Source organism: Procambarus clarkii, chromosome 49 (genome assembly GCF_040958095.1).
Source record: "Procambarus clarkii isolate CNS0578487 chromosome 49, FALCON_Pclarkii_2.0, whole genome shotgun sequence".
NCBI lineage: Eukaryota > Metazoa > Arthropoda > Malacostraca > Decapoda > Cambaridae > Procambarus > Procambarus clarkii.
This window is the reverse complement of record NC_091198.1, coordinates 15,715,219-15,735,484: the sequence shown is the minus strand read 5'-3', so window position 1 is coordinate 15,735,484 and position 20,266 is coordinate 15,715,219. Positions and strand designations below refer to the sequence as shown.

At 44.5% G+C, this 20,266-nt stretch overlaps 1 protein-coding gene across 1 annotated transcript in view; it reads right to left on the bottom strand.

Annotated features, from left to right (window-relative positions):
• Positions 1-20,266, bottom strand: part of LOC123763329 (paired box protein Pax-7) — a 122,423-nt gene that overhangs the window by 7,709 nt on the left and 94,448 nt on the right. Inside the window, exons 5-8 of the mRNA XM_069303019.1 lie at positions 4,551-4,771; positions 3,203-3,368; positions 2,165-2,328; positions 457-694 (exon numbers count right to left, since the gene is read on the bottom strand). Of these exons, the coding sequence (XP_069159120.1) occupies positions 470-694; positions 2,165-2,328; positions 3,203-3,368; positions 4,551-4,771 (776 nt within the window). The 3' untranslated portion in view covers positions 457-469. The remainder of the gene's footprint in view (positions 1-456; positions 695-2,164; positions 2,329-3,202; positions 3,369-4,550; positions 4,772-20,266) is intronic.

Below are 20,266 nucleotides of genomic sequence, written 5' to 3'. Positions count from 1 at the left end.
GACGAATACAAAACGCATACAAATAATCGTCAAATGCATTAGACAAATCATAAAAAAAATCACGTATACTTCTGTAATGGTTACATTTGTACCAACTATTTGGTCGATACGTACAAAAATGGACTGTTATACTCAACAATATTCCCATTCTATATTTTTGTACAGGTGCAAAAAAAAAATCAATATTCCTAGGCCTATTATAACAAGGTTGGTAACTATATTTAGGCCTAGAATTACTTGGGCAGGTTAGGTTAGGGTTTTTAAGTTATTCTACGCTTTTAGGGGCGACATTTGGAGGTAATTAAATAATACAAATGGACCTTATGGGCATCCATTAGTCCATTTTTGTACGTTTGACCAAATAGTTGATATATAAAGACTATTAATTCAGGAGCAAAGGTTGAAAAAATCATTCTAGGAGGCTAAACAACTATTAGAAACCACTGAAATTCTCACCTAATAGATCGGATCAGTACCAGGAATAGACGGGCGTGGGGAAGTGCTGCGTGGGCGTGCGTGGGTGGTGGGCCAGACCGTGGGAGAAGGGGGCGGCAGTGGGGGGCGAACCGCCCGCCCCACCCCCCATTGCCCCCCTTAGCTGATTGGAGGCCCAGGACCCGCCAGAGGTCAGGGCTGAGGGGACTCCGGCAGCGCCCCCTGTAGTGCCCTGACTTCCACACATCCCTCCAGGAGTCTGCAAAAGGAACCCACAGAGACGAGATGAGAATTTGATGACTCTTACCATTCCTTTACGACAAGATCAACATTTCTTATTACTGTTGACCAGACCACACATTAGAAAGTGAAGGGACGACGACGTTTCGGTCCGTCCTGGACCATTCTCAAGTAGATTTCTTATTACTGTTGACCAGACCACACACTAGAAAGTGAAGGGACGATGACGTTTCGGTCCGTCCTGGACCATTCTCAAGTAGATTTCTGATTTCTGTTGACCAGACCACACACTAGAAAGTGAAGGGACGACGACGTTTCGGTCTGTCCTGGACCATTCTCAAGTCGATTTCTGATTTCTGTTGATCAGACCACACACACTAGAAAGTGAAGGGACGACGACGTTTCGGTCCGTCCTGGACCATTCTCAAGTCGATTTCTGATTTCTCATTGAATCTGTGATCTTATTGATTGAAGATTAAGCTACCCAAGAGCATGGGCATGAATAGACCATAAAATTTGTACTCAACAGTATGTGACTGATACGTAGCGAGTCATGACACATCGTGTATCACCGCTAAATTGTACATTCATATTGATAAAATCATTGGAATCGAACCAACGTCTTGCGGGTCACCTTAGACGCGAGTTCGATACCACCGCCCTGCTCCAAATACTTTTTTTTTTAGATATCACGTTATTCCGATCTCATTGTGCATACAGACATAATAATATTGCAATATTCGCCTACAAATACACATATATATCTTCATATATAAATAAAAGTAAGATTCGTTACTGGAAAGGATGGGAAGGAATTATCAGGAGAAAAGCGCCAAGCCATTACGACTATATAGCACTGGCAAGGGGTCAGGATAAGGATTTGGGATAGGATGAGAGGGAAAGGAATGATGTCCAACTACTTATGGACGGTCCGGGATTGAATGCCGACCTGCATGAAGCGAGACTGTCGCTCTACCGTCCAGGAGAATTGGGGGGAAGGATTTTATGCTTGCAATAAATGGTAACAATGAAAAGGGATAGATCCACCTCAGTTACTCACCTGAGAGGCAATAGATCCACCACAGCGACTCACCTAATATGTGATAGATCCACCTCAGCGACTCACCTAATATGCGATAGATCCACCTCAGCGACTCACCTAATATGCGATAGATCCACCTCAGCGTCTCACCTAATACACAAAAGATCCACCTCAGCGACTCACCTAATACACGATAGATCCACCTCAGCGACTCACCTAATACGCGATAGATCCACCTCAGCGACTCACCTAATACACGATAGATCCACCTCAGCGACTCACCTAATATGCGATAGATCCACCTCAGCGTCTCACCTAATACACAAAAGATCTACCTCAGCGACTCACCTAATATACGAAAGATCCACCTCAGCGACTCACCTAATACACGATAGATCCACCTCAGCGACTCACCTAATACGCGATAGATCCACCTCAGTGACTCACCTGAGAGGCGATGAAGGCGGAGTTAGTGCAGGAGGATAGCGCGGCACTCATCGAAGGATAGGCAGCAGCGGCGGCAGCAGCGCTCATATTAGCAGCCCGAGCCTCCGAGGCCAGGGCCCCCTGGTGTAGGCCGCCAGAACCCCCCTGGTATAACCCAGAGGTGTCTAATGGGCGCCAGAGAAAAAGGGGGAAATGGTTAGGTTAATGTTACTATCCTGTGGCGTAATGGGAGGACTATACCTGTTATGTCCCCTCTTTCCCTACTATGCCTTACTCTAGTTGTCCCTATTATACGTCACTCTAGTAATTTCACCCCCATTATATCTCTAGTTGACATTCTAATAGATATTGACAGCCTTCATAAAAAACAGTATAAATATAATTCTCAATATAATTCTCAATATAATTTCTCAATATAATTTGAAAGGCTCATGTGCCTTTTCAAATAATAATAATATTCGAAAACAGAATAATTATATACATTTATATGCATATTTAGATATTGAAAGGAGAATGTGTCTCAGTGTCTTCACCTTTGACTACTCGGGGATGAGAATAGCTTGACCTATCTCATCCCCTTTGTGTGATATATCTCAATAAATTTGAATTTGAAGACGATATCTTGCTTCTTACGACACAGAAGAAGATTCTCTGGATAGCCGCAGATTAATCTGCTGGTTGCTTTACAAGAATGTAAGAACTCTTATAAATATTGATTTACATTCTTGCATTCCTTAGAAGGTAAGGATATCCTTGTATCCTTACAGGGATACAAGAATATCCTTGTATTCTTGTAAGATACAAGGATATCTTTACCTTTATCTTTAATTATATTTAAATTCCTTGCATTCCTTACAAGGAATTCCTTATTCCTTACAAGGAATTCCTTATTCCTTACAAGGAATACCTTATTCCTTACAAGGAATTCCTTATTCCTTACAAGGAATACCTTATTCCTTATTTACCTGCTTGAAAGGAATACAGGGTAAATTCCATGCATTCCTTACAAGGTAAGGGAGGAGTAGGAGGTGGATTTACCTTGTGTCTGGGCAGAGAAGGTGGAGCTGGGGTCTGAGAAGCCCTGGAACATGTATGAGGATGGTGGAGAATGATAGGCCATAGGTAGCCCCATTGCATTGAAGTTACTCATACTGCCTGAAGCCATCTGCTTCCTCAATCTCGCCCGGCGATTACTGAACCACACCTAAGAGACAGCGAAAGACTCGTTGCTTTACTTCGTAGACGGAGGAGTAATAGGGTGTTTGGGAGATGCAAGAGTAGCGGACAATGCAGAGGTGAATTCTTGTCTGAATTCAGATTCCTGGGGAGGGATTGTGTGTGTGTGTGTGTGTGTGTGTGTGTGTGTGTGTGTGTGTGTGTGTGTGTGTGTGTGTGTGTGTGTGTGTGTGTGTGTGTGTGCGTGTGTGTATGGACAATCAGTCACAATAATTTGTCTGAAGATATGACCAAACCATACATGAGAAAATGGAGAAACGACGACGTTTCGGTCCATTTTGGACCATTATCTCTACGAAATATACCTCCTTGAGGTAGCTAGGAGAGCTATAGAGCTTTAAGTTAGCTAGGAGAGTCAAAATGTTGAGGTAGTTAGGAACATGACGTTCACAGTGAAGAGAGAGAGAGAGTTGCAGTATCAAACGACTTATTTGTTTCTCTCTCTCTCTCTCTCTCTCTCTCTCTCTCTCTCTCTCTCTCTCTCTCTCTCTCTCTCTCTCTCTCTCTCTCTCTCTCTCAATCTCTCTCTCTCTCTCTCTCTCTCTCTCAAAATACTCACCTAGCAGCTAGGTAGTCTTTACTATGAGTTTACTGGTTTTACTCAACATATCACTGTACAACTTTACCCTGCATAGTAAACTCACCTTTATTATGTTTTTAGTAAGGTTTCTAACATCCTGTATATCTATAAAGTACTTTGTGTACTGTTAATAGTCTAACACCCCAAAATCCTGACCTTTGTAAGCTCAAGGACCGTTCAAGGGTTCAAGTTTAAGCACGAGTTAAGGTTTTGGTAAGCTTTAAGGTATCTACGGGCTCACCATAGCCCGTGCTGCTTGGAACTTTTTGTTCCAAGTAGCGAATCTTAAACAACAACAACTTTCAGGTATTTCCAGCTTACCAACTTGGTAAGCATTACCGAGCCTTGATCTCGGCCGAGTTCACTGTATCCTGACCTTATGGGCAAATGCACTGTAACCTGGTTACAAAAAAATTGTTCTATGGGGCCTGGAGTCGCGTCCTATCACTGTATCGGAGCTCTTTTACCTGTATTTCATCCACCTGGGCTCTTAGAGACTCGAACCACAGACCCCATAATGTGTGAAGCCAAAGTTCTATACCGCGCTATCTTTTTTTTAAGATATCTTACCTGTATTCTAGCTTCAGTGAGTTTGGTCCTCTGGGCAAGCTCCTCCCTCGTGTAGATGTCGGGGTATTGAGTCCTTTCAAAGGCCTTCTCCAGTTCGTCCAGTTGGTGGGCCGTGAAGGTCGTCCTTGAACGTCGCTGCTTCCGCTTGAGCATCATCTGCGGGTCGTCCTCGTCCTCTGACCCGTCCTCGATGTCCGAGCTGGAACTTGATTGCTTCATGGCTGCCGGATAAAGAGACGAGAGGGCTGATTTTCCTATTTTTGTAAAGAGGAAATGGTTGGTTTCAGCAAGGAGCTGGGGTATGAGGACAAGGAGCTGGGGTATGAGGACAAGGAGCTGGGGTATGAGGACAAGGAGCTGGGATATGAGGACCAGGAGCTGGAATAGGAGAGTGAGCTGAGATATGAGGACAGAAGCTGGGATATGAGTACTAGGAGGTGGGATATGAGGACAAGGAGCTGGGATATGAGGACCAGGAGCTGGAATAGGAGAGTGAGCTGAGATATGAGGACAGAAGCTGGGATATGAGTACTAGGAGGTGGGATATGAGGATAAGGAGCTGGGATAGGAGAGCGAGCTGGGATAGGAGAGCGAGCTGGGATATGAGGACAGGGAGCTGGGATATGAGGCCAATAACGTGAATTCAATAGTAAATTTAGTAGTAAATTATGTAAAGTGGATTCAGCATGTTGTTGTGTTTTCACTGTGCATCCGGAACAAATCAATTTAATTCTGAACTGCTTTCATTTACGCATTCTTTAATATTCACTTGTGTGTGAGTTTGTACTTCACTAATCCCCCTTTCTCAAGATGTTTCACTCTCACCCCCTTCCGTCTTCACCCTTAATCTCTCCTTTCCCTCCCCCCCCCCCTCACAACTCCTACCAAACACCAGACATCATAGTGTGAACAATCACCCGCTGTTACAACCGGGGAAAATGATAGGTGATAGACGGAATCCTTTTGACGATACCGCACATATTATAGGAGTGCGAGGCAGGTCCTGCCCAGTGGCCCCAAGGGCTTCTAGGATACCCCAGACAAGAGCCGTCAGCCAACGCGTCCTCTGGGTATAGTCGGGGCGGTAACACGCGATATTCGGACGGCCAAAACCGGGTGTGAAACGCAGGTCCTGTCGGAACTAGGCATTAAATTGAAATCAGCGGTGGGAGGCCAGGCTTGCCTCCTCGGAAGATACCCATCTGACAGCTGGCTAGTACGTCTGCCGCTCTTCACACCTGGTTATCATCGGCAGCTCAGGTGTGTAAGAGAGGGGGCGTGGCCCTCTTCCAGGGGTGGATTAATAGACGATGGATCATACCCAAGGATCTCAAAGAGCACAGATGGATCACGAAACCATATAACAGCCGTCTAGATCTTTCTCAAGGAAAAAACATTTGACTGGAAGCCATTTGTGAATACCTTCTGTCGTTGCTATAATTTTGACAAGGACTTATTCTTACCACGTTGAGGTTCAGCCTATTTCCCTGCTGCCTAAACGCTACCGAAGTGCTGTACGTGTCCTATTGGCGATTCGAACCCGGTTGAAAATTATAAATATATAATTTAGACAAAGTGCTACGCCAATAGGATTATAAGAGACGAATCCGACAGAAATCGCTGACGAAATGATGGATTCGAAAGCCCAGACTTTCGAGTCTGAATAGAATCAATATCTTTCCTCAGCAAAGATGGTCATTAAGAAATGCAAATATAAGAGTAAAATGTAATTTTATATATATATATATATATATATATATATATATATATATATATATATATATATATATATATATATATATATATATATATGACTCTAGACGGGTCAGGTTAACGAGACGAAGTTAATTACGATTTTGTATAACTTTCATGTTTACGTTTAAAATTACATTTTAAATTATCTTGTAAAAAAAAACTAGCCAAAAATAATTACTTAAACATACATCCGATGTTTATCAGCTTCTCCCCATCATTATTATTTGTTATAAATCAAATCTTATCGCTAAATAGGTCGTAAACCTTTGAAAAATTGCCAATTACCAGGAGACAGCCCATTAGGACACAGGCACATTAATTCCCCATTTTACACTGACAATTCATCAAAGAGACAAATGGGTACTCATTATATATTCATCATTGGGTGGAAAGTTATTTCTCTGTATTGAATATAATGTTTGCTTTCCGTTAGCTGGAGATGGTATAATGATTGGTCGTTCTCGTTGGCGAGTTAACTGCTGTTGATGTATAATTAAGGAGAGGGAAGTGGGCGTGGTTTGAGATGGGGGAGGGCGTAGTTAGAGATGGGGGAGGGTGGTGGTGTGGGTTGTTAGAGGTATTGTAGAGGGGTAGTTAGTTAGAGTATGTTAGTTAGTATGGATGGAACGAGGGGAGATTGTTAGAGGTATGGACGGAACGAGAGGGGAGGATTATTAGAAATATGGATAAGGGAAGGGGGCGGATTGTGAGTGATATGAACAAAGGGGGAGAAGGATTAATGGATTAATTGTTACATATGATGGCGCTTTACGAGGGGAAAGCTGTTTAATTGTGTTATATTAGATTGGATATGCTGGATAAGGAGGAATTGTAAATGGATGGGATGGTGGTTTAAAAAGGGCAAGGATAACCCACCAGCCTCAATGGTGGTTTAAAAAGGCAAGGATAACCCACCAGCCTCAATGGTGGTTTAAAAAGGCAAGGATTAAAGCCTTGAATTCTCATTATATCCTCACCAATGGGGGGGCAATCCTGACCCCACAGATGATCCATCACTCCCATGGGATTAGAGACATATAAATACATAAATGTTAAATCATACAGCATTACTAACGTGATACAGCGGCTATTTCAACGAGTTAACATTAACTCTAAATATGTACAAATAGGGATACCATAAATGATGTCTCAGTGCCCAAAAGTTTAACACTAGATGATTGTTTAACATTAGACGATTGTTGAATGATTTTTTCCATATATATATATTAAGTCTCGAGCTGTTCCTCCAGAAAGTCTCAGGAGCTCCTCCTTCCATTGAAGGTCGCTATCATCAAGGTTCATTGCTCACAACCAAATAAAGACAGACATTTGCAATTGCAAAGATGCACAATGGAGAGTGCCAAGGATTACCTCAATCTTGCACTAGTCAACACTTAAGAAGCTTTAATTACTCAACAACGTCTAATTATATCAGAAAACTCTATCACCTTAAAATGGCTGTACAGTGCCTAGATTTTAGGAATAAATGCTATAATAAGAATAAATTTAAAAATAAATAGGAAAATATAAATAATAAAATATGTAAATTCTTCCTTGACTCCGTTGAGGGGTCTGACGGCTGAGTGGACAGCGCTCGGGATTCGTAGTCCTGAAGTTCCGGGTTCGATCCCCGGTAGAGGCGAAAACAAATGGGGAGAGTTTATTTCACCGTGATGCTCCCCATGTTCACCTAGCAGTAAATAGGTACCTGGGAGTTAGACAGCTGTTACGGGCTGCTGCTTCCTGGGGATGTGTAACAAAAAGGAGGCCTGGTCGAGGACCGGGCCGCGGGGGCGCTAAGCCCCGATTTCACCTTAAAATAACCTCAAGATAACTCCCAGCTGGAGGCAATGAGAGGAGAGAATTCTTCCAGGGATTATAAATGGATTATATTCAGCTTCGTGCTCCGGTAATGGACCAAGCATTGGTTCCACTGTGTTGTTGGTGGTGGCAAGCAGCACTAGCACCCCCCCCCCCCACGCACACCAACACACACACACACTTGGGAGTGTGTGTTGTCCACGCCACAGCCAAATCAGCACGACCGAGTCGTTTTCATTAGCTAGACCAGTACACAAGGAACGACGCATGACGCAAAAACTGCCCTCTTTCTACGCTCGATTCCCCGAGATGAATGCTATTCTGCATGATGGAAATCCTCCATAACGTAGACGTGATTAAGACGTGCTAAGCCCCCCCATGTCATGGTTCAGTCGGTTCAGTGTGTAAATGAGGCAATATGGGGAGTGTGTTCGAGTCTATTCCACTGCTTCATTATATATTAAAACATTATTCACACAGAGATCACACTAACGTGATGCATCAAATGAACAAATCCACAAGGGCCGTGACGAGGATTCGAACCTGCGTCCGGGAGCATCCCAGACACTGCCTTAATCGACTGAGCTACGACAGGGTTAAAAGAGGTAAAACCGAAGTTTTGTCCATTTGTTTATATATTAAACCAATTCTAGATTCCCACAATTTCGTTTAATCGCCAAGTTTCTAAGTAGATACAATATTAATTGTTGTCTATGAACTACAGGGGGAAATTCTATCTTTTTCTCAGTTTTTAGGACAGTTTCAAATGTTATGGCGAAGGATTTGGTCTGGGTTCGAGTCCTGGCCAGGGAAGATTAACTGAATGAACATCTTTAACTGGGGGGGGGAAGTGGGTCGCCTCTGTTCACCCAGCAGTAATTGGGTACCTGGTTGTAAACTCACTGGCGGGTCGTGTTCCAGGGAAAACTAGTAGGGTAAGGCTTACCATGAGCTATGGGAAGGGAAAGCTCTCAGCCAGCTAACAGGAGTCAGCAGCTCCTGTACCCTCCTGGGTACAAATAAAAATAAAAATTGCTCTAGCAGGGAGCCGGTGGTTGAGCGGGCAGAACACTGGACGCGTAATTCTGTGGTCCCGGGTTCGATCCCGGGCGCCGGCGAGAAACAATGGGCAGAGTTTCTTTCACCCTGATGCCCCTGTTACCTAGCAGTAAATAGGTACCTGGGAGTTAATCAGCTGTCACGGTAACATATGCATCATGGGAAAGGAAACTCTGCCCATTTTGTTTTTCCCGGCGGTGCCAGGGAATCGAACCCTGGTCCCTAGGTCCACGAGTCTAGATCACTGTCCGCTCAGCCACCGCCCTTGACTGTGTGAGAGAGCTCCCATGCTTCCAGTGGGTAGAAAATAGCAGGTGGTGGCGGCGTAAGTCAGAGCTTGTTATTGTTGTTAAAGATTTGCTACCAGGAACATAAAAGTTCCAAGTAGCACGGGCTATGGTGAGCCCGAGTCAGAACTTGCAGTGTAGCATCGTAAGGTGCTCCTTGAGTCGTGATATCTAAACGATCGAACGTTTTAGATCTCGAAGAATTGAACTGAAGGTTATATAACAGAACTCAGAACAGCTTCACCACAACAGCCCCAATACAACAGCCCCAATACAACAGCCCCAATACAACAGCCCCAATACAACATCCTCCCCACAACAGCCCCAATACAACAGCCCCAATACAATAGCCTCAATACAACAGCTTCACCACAACAGTCCCAATACAACAGTCCCAATACAACAGCCCCAATACAACAGTCCCAATACAACAGCCCCAATACAACAGCCCCAATGCAACAGCCTCAATACAGCCTCCCCACAACAGCCCCAATACAACAGCCCCAATACAACAGTCCCAATACAACAGCCCCAATACAACAGCCCCAATACAACAGCCTCAATACAGCCTCCCCACAACAGCCCCAATACAACAGCCCCAATACAACAGCCCCAATACAACAGCCTCAGAACAACAGCCTCACCACAACAGCCCCAATACAACAGCCTCACCACAACAGCCTCACCACAACAGCCCCAATACAACAGCCTCACCACAACAGCCTCACCACAACAGCCTCACCACAACAGCACCAATACAACAGCCTCACCACAACAGCCTCACCACAACAGCCTCACCACAACAGCCTCACCACAACAGCCCCAATACAACAGCCTCACCACAACAGCCTCACCACAACAGCCTCACCACAACAGCCTCACCACAACAGCCTCACCACAACAGCACCAATACAACAGCCTCACCACAACAGCCTCACCACAACAGCCTCAGAACAACAGCCTCACCACAACAGCCTCAGAACAACAGCCTCACCACAACAGCCTCACCACAACAGCCTCACCACAACAGCCTCAGAACAACAGCCTCACCACAACAGCCTCAGAACAACAGCCTCACCACAACAGCCTCACCACAACAGCCTCACCACAACAGCCTCACCACAACAGCCTCACCACAACAGCACCAATACAACAGCCTCACCACAACAGCCTCACCACAACAGCCTCACCACAACAGCACCAATAACAAGCATGAGAGCCACAATAGATCACACAACTACCCGGACTGAATTACAGGTATAGAAACATCATTGTACTTAAGAGATGTAATCTATGAGGAGAGGAACACACCACCCTATTAAACTGTCGTATCTCAGCTCCCTTCCCTGGGACAGGTAGCCAGCTGTACGCTCTCCACACCTGTCAATGATCCCCTCCACACACCTGCTTCCCACACACGCCATATTAATCAAATGTATATATATTATATATATAATATATATGTGTGTCGGTGTGTGTATGTTGGGATTAAGAAAAATTAAGTTACCAAAATTCATGTTAAATAAACTCTAGTAATTATTGAACGATTTATTTCCCATAGAGTTTCGTTTCAAGAACATCTTCAGGTAAAGGATGAGTACACAAGATGATTGATTGATTAAGCCAGCCAAGAGGTGGCACGGGCATGAATAACCCGTAAGTTACCCAAAGGTGCATTTTTGGGGGGGTTAAATTACATATGTGGAAGAGGTGAGGTTTGTGTGGGGTTTAGGTGAAGGGTTGAGGGAATATAGAGCCAATATACCTTAAGGTAAGGAATAGGGAAAATAATAGGGGAAGGAAGCCAATCAAATAGTGGGCAGTGGGGGGGGAGGGAAATAATTATTATTTCCCCGCCCTTTGCGTGCGTACACACTCACACACACACACACACACACACACACACACACACACACACACACACACACACACACACACACACACACACACACACACACACACACACACACAGGCAGTGATGTGGTGGAGGGTGACTCCATACACAGTTTCAAATGATAGAGATATGAGAGCCCAATAGGCTCAGGAACTTGTACACCAGTTGATTGACGGTTGAGAGGCGGGACCAAAGAGCCAAAGCTCAATCCCCGCAAGCACAAATAGGTGAGTACAGAGGAAGACTCGTACTGAGCAGTTACTGGGCGCTAACGAGGCCCTTGGCCGTCGCAAGCAGGGGACTTTAGACACCACCATTGAGTCTCTAAACTCAGATGACATAAAACCCACCGGGGAACCATTATTACACCAGGGGGCGCACCATTTCCCCCCCTTGATATAGAGTCCCTGTACCCCCGTAGCATCGCGCAGACGAAGGCGGCAGAGCAGGTATAGCGAGCTCTCTCGACACTAGTGTCGACACTCGACACACACACACACACACACACACACACACACACAAGCCCGGGACCAAAGAGCCAAAGCTCAACCCCCGCAAGCACAAATAGGTGAGTACACACACACACACACACACACACACAAACACACACACACACACACACACACACACACACACACACACACACACACACACACACACACACACACACACACACACACACACAAACACAGGCACGCAGATACACGCAGATCTGCGCGTGTCCGGAGACCAGCGTCCATACCCCGTGCTGGAAGATCGTATATTACACATGACGAGTGAGCCCGATATTACCCCTCAATGGGAGAACTTTTAGGTAAGTCACAGACCCAGCAGTAAGGACCTGAGACTTACTTAAAAGTCTCAGGCCCTTACTGCTGTCCCATCAGCGCCTCCTTACCTTGAGGTTACCTTGAGGTGCTTCCGGGGCTTATCATCCCCGCGGCCCGGTCGTCGACCAGGCCTCCTGGTTGCCGGAGTGATCAACCAGGCTGTTGGACGCGGCTGCTCGCAGCCTGACGTATGAGTCACAGCCTGGTTGATCAGGTATCCTTTGGAGGTGCTTATCCAGTTCTCTCTTGAACACTGTGAGGGGTCGGCCAGTTATGTCCCTTATGTGTAGTGGAAGCGTGTTGAACAGTCTCGAGCCTCTGATGTTGATAGTTCTCTCTTGAACACTGTGAGGGGTCGGCCAGTTATGTCCCTTATGTGTAGTGGAAGCGTGTTGAACAGTCTCGGGCCTCTGATGTTGATAGTTCTCTCTTGAACACTGTGAGGGGTCGGCCAGTTATGTCCCTTATGTGTAGTGGAAGCGTGTTGAACAGTCTCGGGCCTCTGATGTTGATAGTTCTCTCTTGAACACTGTGAGGGGTCGGCCAGTTATGTCCCTTATGTGTAGTGGAAGCGTGTTGAACAGTCTCGGGCCTCTGATGTTGATAGTTCTCTCTTGAACACTGTGAGGGGTCGGCCAGTTATGTCCCTTATGTGTAGTGGAAGCGTGTTGAACAGTCTCGGGCCTCTGATGTTGATAGTTCTCTCTCAGAGTACCTGTTGCACCTCTGCTTTTCAACGGGGGTATTCTGCACATCCTGCCATGTCTTCTGGTCTCATGTGATGTTATTGATGTGGCCTCATTCGAAGACTTTCAGGTAAATCACAGGCATAGCAACAAGGGCCAATGGGGCAGAAAAACGGGACAGTATGTCAATTTCGCCAGCCGCTTCCATTTTCTAGTACGACGATGTTTAGCCTTAAGTAAAGTAATACGTCAATATACGACGTTCTATCAGGAGAACGGGTTGTAAATATGGGCTTGGATGAACAGGACATATGTGGAATACCTATCTTCAGGTTACCTTGAGATGGTTTCGGGGCTTTGCGTCCCCGCGGCCCGGTCCTCGACCAGGCCAAACTTCCGATGCCGGCAGAACGAAGAGGAAAATCTTGAGTTAACTTGCTGGTGAGGACAATTCCCCCGGGTCAAAAAGTAATTGGTCTAGGTACGAATTAGAAACAAAATGGCCGTTCTCAGGCAGGAGTTGGCCAGGAAATGGGGCCAGCTGTCAAAAGTTGGCCAGGAAATGGTTGATGGGGGCACTGTCTTGAACACAATAGGCTTGTTTGGTGTGCTAGGAGGCCTAGTTAGGCGAGGCGGTTTTATTGGAGGGGGGGAGGGGGGGGGAGGCTTTGTTAGAAGGATGGGGGGCGGGGGGGGGGGGGCAGATGTTGTTGCTTTTCAATGGGGAGGGGGAAGGGGAGATATGACTGTTTAGCCCAGGGTTTGAGGGGGGCGGCCCCCTTTATAGGGGGGGGGGGTTAAGGGGTCTCCCTCCCTCCCCCTCCATTGGCAGGAGAGGGGGCGTCTCTCCCCCCCCCCCCATAAGGAGGTGGGGGGGGGGCTCTGCGTCTAATCTATTGACTTGTCTGTCACTGACAAATATCTGCAGCTGGGGGGCATGACTATGCTACACTTACCGGAGCATTTAAGGGCTAGATTGCTACCTTTTCCAGCAGAGTGCCACAGACCTTGTAAGCAGCCATTGTGACATTGTTGCCGCGTGACGCGAAACTGACGTAAATCACCACAGTATTATGGCGGAAAACCCGCCTTAAGGTCTCTGTAACCAGTGGATTAATTCCCTCTTGTCACCCTCTGTGGCTGTTCCATCCGGCCGCCCACCCCTCTGTCGCTACCGTCCCCTCGTCTTTCAACTCAACATTAACCACTACAGCACGACTGATACACCCCCTCAACCCCAACCCCTTTTTTTCCATTTACTCCCCTCTTTCCCCCCCCCCCTTTGGCGCAAAATGACACATTGCGCAGCCGCTGTTTTTCTTTTTCTTTTTTCCCGCCAAGACCAACCATGCCGCCAAAGCCGTTGCCAAGTCAAGCTTTAGGACAACGATCATTTCCTGAACTGGAGATTTGGGCTCTGACTAAGCTGATAGTGGTGGCAATACTGCTTATCAGAGCACTTAGTTGTTTCAATAATACGTGTTCAATATCCTTTTTTTCCCCCTTGAGTGGCAGGCATTAATGCTTGTGAGTATTAGCGATCACGATCTGGCAACACTACCGCCATATCGACCGACTTTCCAATCAGTTAAAGTAGGCGGGAACACCGCTGATTGGTCGATGGCTCCTGCCGGTACCTCGTTTTGGCCAATAGAAATCCGACAAAATATGCCAGATGTTTGTATTCTCGCTGGGGGAATTAAATTAAATTTATGTATAGCCAACATCTTCATGGATATTTTTTGTTCGTTATGCATATTTATGTATCAACATTGGCAATGAATTCAATACATCATGGAACAGGAGAAAGCGTGATAAAACAGATATAGAGAATGTAAACAATTTCTGGCAACTCTTATTGTTCGCAAGCCTAGTGTCGTTAAACGTGTTCCACCTATTCCATATTCCCTATCTCCCCCTCCTTCCCTCCCTTCCTTCTCTTCCCTTCCCTTCCTTTCCTCGTCTTTCCCTCCCCTTCCTTCTTTCTCAATCCCTCGTTACTCTTCAACTGCTATTCCCCCTTAATCAGGGGCTAATCCGTCAATTTTTTCAGCAACTATTTACGAAATCGTTCAAAAACTGCTTAATAAATGTCAACACAGCCGCCATGATTGTGGAAAAGATGCACAGGTTTCGTAAATAGTTGCGAAAAGGCTTGATAAATGCCTGGGTTCCAGTTGAGAATCCTCCTTGCCCATTAACCTGGGGACCAGATTCACGAAACAGTTACCCAAGTACTTACGAACCAGTACATCTTTCCTCAATCTTTGACGGCTTTGTTTATAATTATTAAACAGTTAACGAGCTCCGAAGCACCAGGAGGCTGTTTATAGCAATAACAACAGTTGATTGGCAAGTTTTCATGCTTGTAAACTGTTTAATAAATGTAACCAAAGTCGTCAAAGATTGAGGAAAGATGTACACGTTCGTAAGTACTTGCGTAACTGCTTCGTGAATCTGGCCCCAGGTTCGTAAGTGCTTGCGTAACTGCTTCGTGAATATGGCCCCAGGAGAGTGCCATCGTGAGGCACTGTTGACTAGCGGCTGTTGGCACTGTTCAGGCAGTAGTCTGGCCCTCACGACCAGTGGGTAGTTGACCTTCACACGACTTGTTAGGATTGACATACTGTCCCGTTTTCTGTTTTGGGTCCTCTGGCAGGTTAGGATAAGGGGGCACTATAGTACGACATTTTCTTGACGTTGGGAACACTTAGGAGGACGGGTTGTGTGGTGCCACCTTCTTTGGACCTTAAGAACTGCACCACTGGACCCACAGTCCAAAGTGGACTTACTGTCCACTTTGGACAGAAAGTCCAAAGTGGACATTTGCATCACAAATTCATTTCATTCCAGTCTATCACTCTAGTTTTATTGGTTTACCTTCCCCACCTAACTTGAGTTTATCTTAGTTAATATCAAATGTTAGTTAACCAAACTTACCTACACCTAACTTAACTTATCTTAATCTAATATCTTACTTTACGTTCATTCTGACAAGTGCTTCCTACCTGTGCACAATTCATAATGACACCTGCTCCCTGTCAATCATTCATTATGACATCTGCTTCCCTACCTGTCAATCAATCAATATGACACCTGCTCTATACCTGTCAATCAATCAATATGACATCTACAACCCTTCCTGTCAATCAATTATTGCGACAAATACAGTACAGTTTCCTTCAGTAACTTCTCATATACAAAGTTTTGATAAGTGCTACAGCAACAAAAATCTTTAAATAATATCCATTGATTATAATATCACAAATACTTCAAAAATAAGTCAGTCAAGTTTCAATTTTGCTGAAATTAAATGTTTTTAATATTCAGGTTTCATTGAGTGATATATTCTTAATTCTCCACTGTGGATTTTTTTTTCCACTTCTCCACTCGTCATATATATATATATATATATATATATATATATATATATATATATATATATATATATATATATATATATATATATATATATATATATATATATATATATATATATATATATATATATATATATATGCAAACAAGCCTGAAATTATATATATAGTCTCAGTTATATATATATATATATATATATATATATATATATATATATATATATATATATATATATATATATATATATATATATATGTATATATATAAATTGTAATTCTTTTTTAGAAACCTTTTTTTTTTTACAATATTCTCTGTCGTTGGCGTAATTATATGTGAAACGTTGAGTGTATATAATTTATGTCACGGAGGGAGAGTGAGTGACAGGCAGGGAAAATCAGTAGGTAATGTATTTTTGTTAATTTCACGACACATACAAATGCATGATAAGAAAAAGTATACGGGCTGAAATGTATCCTCTTTTTTTTTAAGTACGCCACGGACACGTGAAGTACTTTTATTGATGGTGAGTGAAGTACTCCGCCCAATGGTGAGGCATTTTAGGGGGTAGTGAAGCGGTGAAGCAAGCAGCTTCACCGCTAAAAAACTGCACCATATCTATTGTTATATCGGCCAATCAGTCGTCAAAATCTCCATCGTATCAGAGGTTGGTCCGGCACTATAAAGTGCCGGACCAACCGGGCTGTGGTGGGTATGTGGGCCTGCGGGCCGCTCCAAGCAACAGCCTGTTGGACCAAACTCTCACAAGTCAAGCCTGGCCTCGGGCCGGACTTGGGGAGTAAAAGAACTCCCAGAACCCCATCAACCAGGTACATTTCACCAGCGTGTGGATATTGTGTAGCATTTCCTCTCGTCAACTCTACCCGTGAACGGCATTGACCATAGAGCCCTGACTATAGAGCATAGAGCCCTAACATACCGCTGTACACACCCTCGTCCAGTTGGATAATTGCTCTAGCCAGACTCACCGACCTATCGACCGGCTCTCACTAACAACAAAGCTGCAAATCTCTACCTAGATAGATTTAGAATTTTTCATATATATATATATTCCACAAATATCATCCTTTATTCCTTCAATTGCATGTATAAATCCACCGCATGAGAAGGTTTATAATTATCCAAACTCGTGGTTTATATTGACGAAGGCCCGTCAGTGGCACACATGCCAATTTCGGACAACAGATGGCAGCACGAACTCGCGCTCCCACACTTCAGGGGGGAGAGAAGAGAAGGAATATGGCGGTGGAGTGGGGATAGGTGTCTCGTATTTCAATTTTATTTACTTTGCGGTTATTTCAGTCAGCTGTGGGGTTGGGGAGGGGGGGGGGGCCAGATGTGGGGTGAATTGTGAAAGGTATGGGGGGTTTTTTGAGGGTTTAGGTAAGGGAGAAAGGGGGGTTTAAGGGGTAAAAGGGGGAGGCGTTATGAGTGGATGGTGGTTTAGGGGGAGTGGAGGCAGGGGGGCTCTAAACCGGCTCTTACAGCATATATCACTCCGGTAATGAGGTTCAATTTAAGCCCGTGTCGATGCTTTTTACCATACCATTATTGTACCAGCGATTTCCACGCGGCTCTGCTTCAGATATACCCCCAAGCCTCCTCCCTCCCACCCCCTAAAAAAGTAACTTTGTATACATTACTAATTTCCTGTTTTGTGGGCTGTTTTGGAATGCGTGTAGGTGTCAGATGTCGTGGTCATGTCTCACGCTGCCTTGCTTTTGTTTGGGGCTGTGGTCCTTTTGTGTGAGTTTTTTTGTTATTAAATTACCATTGTTATAGATTGGTGTTGCCGTCTCAGTACAAGCAATGTTCCAGACCACACACTAGAAATTGAAGGGACGACGACGTTTCGGTCCGTCCTGGACCATTCTCAAGTCGATTGTGATGAGGACAGGTAGGGATTAAATAGGCAAGATAGAGCTGAGGAGGAAAGTCAGGTGTAGGGGATAGTAGTAATGAGAACTGCAGCAGGCCTATTGGCCCATACTACTATCCCCTACACCTGACTTTCCTCCTCAGCTCTATCTTGCCTATTTAATCCCTACCTGTCCTCATCACAATCGACTTGAGAATGGTCCAGGACGGACCGAAACGTCGTCGTCCCTTCAATTTCTAGTGTGTGGTCTGGTCAACATACTTCAGCCACGTTATTGTGACTCATCGCCTGCAAGCAATGTTCCCATTCGTGTTCATGTGTGTGTGTTGCTTTCGAATGCATTGTATATGCACTTCTGAAGATGTGTTGAAATGTACACTTAAACTCTCAGGTCATCTTCTTGAGATTATCTTGAGATGATTTCGGGGCTTTAGTGTCCCCGCGGCCCGGTCCTCGACTAGGCCTCCACCCCCAGGAAACAGCCCGTGACAGCTGACTAACTCCCAGGTACCTATTTTACTGCTAGGTAACAGGGGCATTAAGGGTGAAAGAAACTTTGCCCATTTGTTTCTGCCTCGTGCGTTCATTTTCCACCATCTTGCGTTTTCACATTATTCATGGCGTGTTAATTTCTTCGTTATTTGAAGGCGCTGTGTGTGTATATACATATACATGATAATACATACACATACACACGATAATAATAATCCAGGGTAGATAAGGATGAACTATTTAACACCTGTCATGCTCAATACACGAACAACCTGTGTTCCCTTGTTCACGAACAAGGGGACACAGGTGGAAGCTGAGTACCCAGATGAGCCACAGAGACGTTAGAAATAACTTTTACAGTGTCAGAGTAGTTAGTAAATGGAATGCACTAGGTAGTGATGTGGTGGAGGCTGACTCCATACACAGTCACAAATGTAGATGTGATAGAGCCCAGTAGGCTCAGGAATCTGTACACCAGTTGAGAGGCGGGACCAAACAGCCAGAGCTCAACCCCCGCAAGCACAACTGAGTACGTGACCTAGAAGATTAAAGGTCACATTGATTAGACAGCATCAAGAATTTAAAAGAAAGCTTACCTTAACCTAACCTTAACCTTAACCTTAAAACCTTAACCTTAAAACCTTAAAAAGGTGCTTAGAAATTTTCTCAACTATATTTAAGGAATAAAACCCCAGAGAAGAGGACTCCAATATCTTGTTTTCCTCATAGAAACGTAAATTACTTGAAGATCTAAGCCAAACTTTCAAGAGATAAGAACAGCGATAATATAATATAGGTGTTTATTTCATGAGGGAAACCCTTTTGTGACAATTGATGACATGAAGTTCTAAGGAAATTAGATGCAGTACAGTGCTGGTGGAGGACTTCTTCGTCTGTAGAATCGTAGAATCTTAAACTATATTGGACTCTTAAGACGTTGGTGGGAACTCCTTGCATACCTATGAGAAACCACTGGTTTTTGGACGAATGAGAAACCACTGGTTTTTGGACGAATGAGAAACCACTGGTTTTTGGGCGAATGAGAAACCACTGGTTTTTGGACGAATGAGAAACTACTGGTTTTTGGGCAATAAGTAGCACTTAACCACTGTATCATCTGTAAGTGCGTCTGTAAGTAGCGCCAGAATAACTACCCATGGTGTAGGCGGCATAAAGTGTGCTTAGAACTAGTGATAGTAGTTAGTAGTAGATGCTGCAAAGTAGAATTTACAGTAGAAATCTTAAAATTATGTTAAATAATTCATGCTTTCATTATTTTTATTTTTGTCTCCAAAATCTTTTATTTTGAGACCTCGAAGTGTCTTCGAGGTCTCTTCGAAGTGTCTTCGAGGTCTCTTCGAAGTGTCTTCGAGGTCTCTTCGAGGTCTCTTCGAGGTCTCTTCGAAGTCTCTTCGAGGTCTCTTCAAGGTCTCTTCAAGGTCTCTTTGAGGTCTCTTCGAGGTCTCTTCAAGGTCTCTTCAAGGTCTCTTTGAGGTCTCTTCGAGGTCTCTTCGAAGTGTCTTCGAGGTCTCTAAGAGGTTATATCTCTTCGCTCTCCTTCGTTGATTTCTCTCTGACTCTTATTGATGTCTTTATAATAGCGAGAACATCAATTAA